Source organism: Falco rusticolus, chromosome 6, assembly GCF_015220075.1.
Source record: "Falco rusticolus isolate bFalRus1 chromosome 6, bFalRus1.pri, whole genome shotgun sequence".
NCBI classification, from domain to species: domain Eukaryota; kingdom Metazoa; phylum Chordata; class Aves; order Falconiformes; family Falconidae; genus Falco; species Falco rusticolus.
Window position 1 is genome coordinate 86,071,556 of NC_051192.1, and position 6,000 is coordinate 86,077,555.

The window sequence follows — 6,000 nt, forward strand, 5'->3', positions numbered from 1 at the left end:
ATCGCATTTCCTACATATACATGCTCTAATTTGGCACATTTTTTACCTTAAAATTTGAACTCTAGAGCATGCCAGTGAAAAAGCTATCCTCAATTGAGTCCAATTTTCTGTGACATGAAACTATTGACTCAGTATGTGATAGCAGCCACTATATTATGTATGACCATGGTATATTTAGATTTAGCATTGATTAGGAAGGCTAGACTGTGTAAAGTGACCATGGCTAAGAAAGGGAAATTTGAATAAAATGAAATACTAAAATCCACAATTAAAAAAAAAAAAAAAACAAACCTAAAAAGTAACATTCTTCTGTTTCAAGAACAACTGCACGGGGTCAAAGCATACATTTCACCTAGTATCCCATCACCAAAACATGTGATGATGACAATCCATCATCAGATTATTCCCCCCCAACTACAAGCAGCTATAGCTCAGTGACTTCCTGAACCAGAGGCGTTACTCTTGTATTTGAGGTGCTATCTCTAAAACCATATGCAATATGGATGTTTTTAACAGTATCTCACCATGCTGCATACTGATCCCTGATCACTTCAGATCTAAGAGTTCAGAGAAAGCTCTTTTCATCCAGTATGTGACTGAGGTGCTACCACAATGCAATAAATGTGAAAATGTGCCGTTCTGAACAACTGCTGTACCATAAAACCATAAAGCAGCAGAAAACCACCAATATTTCAAGTAAACTGGAAATAACAGATGTAGATCACAATCACAGAATGGTCAGGGCAGGAAAGGACCTCTAGAGATCATCTAGTCAAACCCCCTGCTAAAACAGGTTCACCTAGAGCAGGTTGCAGAGTTGCATCCAGAGAAGGAGACTCCGCAGCCTGTTCTAGGGCTCTGCCACCATCAAGGTAAGGTTCTTCCTCATATTCAGAAGAAACTTCCTGTGCTGCAGTTTGTGCCCATTTCCCCTTGCCCTCTTGCTGGGCACCTCTGAAAAGACCCTGGCCCTGTCCTCCTGATGCTCACCCTTAAGATATTTGTAGACATTGATCAGATCCCCTCTCATTCTTCTCTTCCCCAGGCTACACAGCCCCAGCTCTCTCAGCCTTCCCTCGTACAGGAGATGCTCCAGTCCCCTCATCACCTTCATATCCCTCCGCTGGGCCCTCTCCAGCAGTTCCCTGTCTCTCTTGAACTGAGGAACAGGACACCTCATTCAGAATTAAGGGTTCTGTTAACCTGAATGAACTCAATCTCACCAACAGGTCTCCAGGCCTCATTAGCATTTCAGGTCACCTAGAAATTGTAGATGCCACAACCATAAAACAAGAGGGTCATAACCAAACACTTGATGAATATTAGTCCACAGAAGCCAGACAAACCTTGCTCAGCAACATTATTACTATTACACTTTCAGACAGGAATAAAGTCATGCACAGATGCTTAGAAATATGATTGAAATGCTAATTAAAACCAGAATATAACATATCTGGGAGACAGTACCAACATCAATAAATTCTAAAAATTATCTCTCAGTAAAACTGTTAGATGTTTTTGAATGTAAAATAGCAAAAAAGGAGAGAAGACTGACAGTGTACTGTGACTTCTGGTAAGTTGTACACACTAAAAAACTAAAAATCAGGTGACTAATATAAGAATACATTATGATAAAGCAGCCAAAGAAATGAACCAAACACTTCCTTTTTTTTGAGCAACTTCTTACGCATGATCGCACTGAAGCAGTTACTGAATGAACAAACACACACAAGCAGCGATGCCACAGCAGATGACATGATGATGACCTGCATGCTTGCTTGCTCTATACTGCTATTTTTGAGAAGTCATGGCTTAAAAGACAAACAAACAAAAGCAACAACTTCTAGAGACCAAGAACTTGCTGAGAAGAAAAACAAAGAATAAAGAGTCATTAGTCTATTTTTGTCATAGTCAAAGGCTAACAACTTAGGCTATCAAATCTTACTTGGATACAAAGCAAAGCATTTGCCAGTGATCAGGGAAAAAGAGCCAAGCAATGCAACAATGCTGTTATTTGAGTCAAGCTCAGAGAAATATAAGGAACTTGAAGGAAACCAGTAACCCACCAAACTAATACTAATAAATGCCAAATAATGCATATTGATGGGAAGGTTAAGCCTACTGAGATATCTCACAAGTCCTAAATAAATCTGTAAGAAGTCATCAGTATCTTCAGTTCCACAACCAACTGCCATCAAAAAAATGTAAGATGATGACGTGGGGTAGAAAACGCAGGAGTTTTAACTATTAAGCAAATCATGGCACAGTGCCACCTAGAACAGCACACTGAGTAGCAAGTACTGTGTTTTGAAAAAAATACCTTTAAATTATCACAGATGAAAGGAGTGAAAACCAGAAAATACTGTGGCGAAAATCTAGGGGTTGGAACTGCTTACCTTATAAAGGAAAGAAAAATTGAGAAAACTGGAAAGAGCAAAAGTTGTTTACTTTCTCTCATACCAGGCAGCAAGGGAAACATTCATCTGAAGTCAGCATGGTAGTTACCTCACAATCAAAAAATGTGTGTTTAGATGATACTTAATTCACTGTCACTAGATGCCAGCAAGACTAGGAAGCTAGCAACAACTGAGACAGGCAGCGTGTCATGGGTAATAACATTCAAGATGATGGCAATCACTGACAAAACCTGAAACGCACATGAAGTTGGACTACAACACCTCAGTCCAACCTCCAGCTAAACAGCCTAGGAACACACCAGTGACTGGTCAGCCCAGTAACAGATCAACGTCAACTGATAAACGTCAGAGCCTTCAGGAAAAAAAATGCAAGAGGCTGCACGAGGCACTCGTCAGGGCTGAGGTATTCTCCAGTGCGGCAGCTTCTGCACACCCGGCTGCCATCTCTCTCACCAGGCGTGACAGATGGGAGAAGTTTTAGTCCTAAACTTAACCACTGCGAAGCGAGAAGCCAGCATTAAGGCTCCCAAGAGCAGGAACGGGCCTGTACCCTGCAAGGGAACCGGGGCGAATCGGTTTCGGGGACTGCACGAGCCGAAGGGAGGGCAAGCCTCTGCGCTGGAGGCAAAGCCCTGCTGCGGGCTGGGCTTTCGGGGAAGCAGTAGCCCTACGGGAAGTCTGCTCCGGGACAAACGTCGGCCCCGGGAGCTCAGGGGAGAACGGCCGCCCAGCGCCCCCGCACCAGCGCGGCCGCGGCCCCAGGACAAAGAGCCCCGGCTGGGCCGGAGAGCGAGGGGCCGCGGCGGCCCCAGTGAGGCTCCCGCCCGCCCCACGGCTCTGAGGAGGAGCGGGGGGCGGAGGGCCGGGACCGCCGGGCAGGGGAGCGCAACGGAGGGGAGACGGCCGTCCCCGCGGACGCCACACAGCCGCCGCGGGGCAGGGCAGGACTGGGCCGGGCCGGGCGCTCACCTGCCACGGGCTGCCCCCTCCTGGGGCAGTGGAGCCAACGCGGCGGGATCTTGTTGTAGGACATGGCGGGGCCCGGGCGGCCGCCGCCGCCGCGACCCGCCCGCGGGGAGGGAGGGAAAGGAGGGGGCGCAGGGTGCGGGGCGGGGGCGGGCGCGGCCCCGGGGCGCTCAGCGGCCCCTCGCCCGCGGCGCCTTCATTCAGACCCAGCTCCGCCTCAGCCGCCGCTAGCCCACAGTGCACCGCGGCGGCCGCTTCCGCTTCCGCTTCCGGGTGGGGGCCCCAGGCTGGCGGCGCCGGGGGGCGGAGCGCGGGCTGGGGGCTGAGTGCCCCGGGGCTCCCGGGGAGGGCCGGAAGGGGTGCGGGGCCGGGCTGGGGCCTTCGGGGGGGCGTGAGGGTGGCGGGGCAAGGGCTGCGCGGCAGCTCTCAGGCCGCGGTGTAATCGACCGGCTTAGAATGAGATAAGATGTTTGCATGTATGTGGCTGATAGAAGGTCAGTATATTATTTAACCTGAAATCTGGACGAAATATGTAAATACCCATAATAAAAAGCCAGAAAGAATTGGAAAAACAAAGGATGTTACAAACAGTTGACGAGACACTGCCTTGGGAGAAGGAGCAGACACCATCCACGCCCCAAGCTGGGGCACAGGATAAGCTCAAGGAGAACCAAACGGTTAATGAGACCACACAGAAAATCACTCGAACCGTGTGTGAACTGTCCCCCTTAGTGCACTAGAAGGTGCACCCTGGAGCAAAGCAAGCCCCCTGCTAACAAAGCCCCCTCCCCACAGAGCGGGCGTGCTGGGGAAAAACAGCGGCAGGTAGGCATGCTGTACCTGTACGTGGGGAGGGGGCTCGCCAGACCCAAGGAGGATCAAGTGCGGCTGAACCTAATTGTAAACAACTGCTCAGTGTGTGTGAAGTGTTTGACTGTGCGTTGAGGGGGCCCAGCCCTGTGGGCTCACCGCCTGGCACCCACCCCTGCCCAGGGAGGCGATGGATGGTGTCCGGGCTGCGGGGCTTGGCTCCTCGCACAGCGGGCAGCCACCTGCCCTGGCAGCACCTCGTGGACCCATCACTCGTGGGCAGATGTCACAGAGAGCAACAGAGATGGCATCGCCATGCCGGTGCTGGGCTGTGCAGCCACACAGAGGTGCTGGCTGAGCTGTTTCCCTCATCCTCAAAAAAAGGCACATTGGGGAGGGGAGGGATTCCTGGTGAAAAGTGAAAAAGGTTTTTCACTTGGATAAGGGCAGCCCAAACCAGGGCTCCTCAGCCTGGAATGGGGATGGCCTGGGAAGAGTGGTAGTCACAAACTGCTGTGGGCTCCTCCGAGGGAGGACTGCGGGGCCACTGATAATAAGCAAGCAGGAGGTTGGTTGGCAGTGGTCGGAAGGATCACTTGTGCGACAGGAACTGGAGCTGGGGCATCAGTGGCAAAGGCTGTCGTTCATGCAAAGGGTGGGCTTCAGGGGGGGGCTGAGCAGGTACTTGAAAGTAATTGGAGGCTACTAAGGTAGCAGACTGCATCAGGCTCGGAAACGATCTGAGCTGAAAATAGCTGGAGGCTTACACAGACATGCTTGCCCTGCTTTTGGTTTTCTCTGGTTGTTCCCTTATAGCCACGGCTGGAGGTGGGAATAGATGGATACCTGCTCCGGCAAATAGTGCATCGATTCTAGTCTGTGTAGTAGGTTTGCTACTGTAGCAGAGATGCCTCTGTACTGGGCTGCCGCCTTCCTTGGTAAAAAGGTACGGCTAGGAAGATTAGGCTTGCAGATCGTTCGTGTAACAAAACCTGCATTTCTATACAGAATCCCAGTGAAAATTCTTCATGGCTTTAAAGCGACAGGTCTATTTGTGTGGACACAGTTGAAGAATTGTAGGCTGGCAGTGTCTGCCTACATGAAAGGTGTATTTAAGGTGGTAGTGTGATTTAACTCCAGTAGACAGCTAAGCCCCACATAGTTACTTGTTCAATCCCCCCTGCAGCAGGATGGGGGAGAGAGTCGAAAGGGTAAATGAGAAAACATGGATTTGTTGGCTCTAAATGCCAGTCCATTCCCAGTGTGCAGTAAGCCAATCCTACACAGTGAGACAAGATACCATTTTATTACAGAGTTGCACAAGCCTGGATGCTAGAATACAAAGCTAGCATCCCGCAGCACAAAGTTACAAACATTATATACAAAATTGTATTGTACTTTCTCTGCCCAGAGGGTAGGTCCATATAGATGATTGGCTACACATTTGCATATCCATTACCTAACTTATTTGACTACTACATATGCTCTCTGAGGAAGGGTCTTTTAGTGGGCCTGGGTGTTTCCCTTAAGGGGTGTGATTTTAGTATTGTAATGAGGATAGTTCATTTCTAGGGCAAGGCTGAACACCATAAGAACTGATTAATCAGATTTTAACATGAGCAAGATAGTCCAAGTATGTATGGCTGACATCACAAAGATAGGATGTTCTTTGTTTTATCTTTCCCAAGGCTGACTCTCTTGATTACAAGTCCCTTCATATGTCATTCTTGACAACTCTAGAGGGTCAGCTTGACCTAAACTGTGTGCACAGATTTGTTTAACATGTAGTTAAACACTAAATTAGAGT

At 49.2% G+C, this 6,000-nt stretch overlaps 1 protein-coding gene across 3 annotated transcripts in view; it reads right to left on the reverse strand.

Annotated features, from left to right (window-relative positions):
- Window positions 1-3,621, reverse strand: part of RNGTT (RNA guanylyltransferase and 5'-phosphatase) — a 193,439-nt gene extending 189,818 nt beyond the window's left edge. For all 3 annotated transcript variants that reach the window (XM_037391363.1, XM_037391362.1, XM_037391365.1), the window contains exon 1: window positions 3,387-3,621. In XM_037391363.1, the coding sequence (XP_037247260.1) occupies window positions 3,387-3,450 (64 nt within the window). In that variant the 5' untranslated portion in view covers window positions 3,451-3,621. The remainder of the gene's footprint in view (window positions 1-3,386) is intronic.
- Between the last annotated feature and the right edge of the window lie 2,379 nt (window positions 3,622-6,000).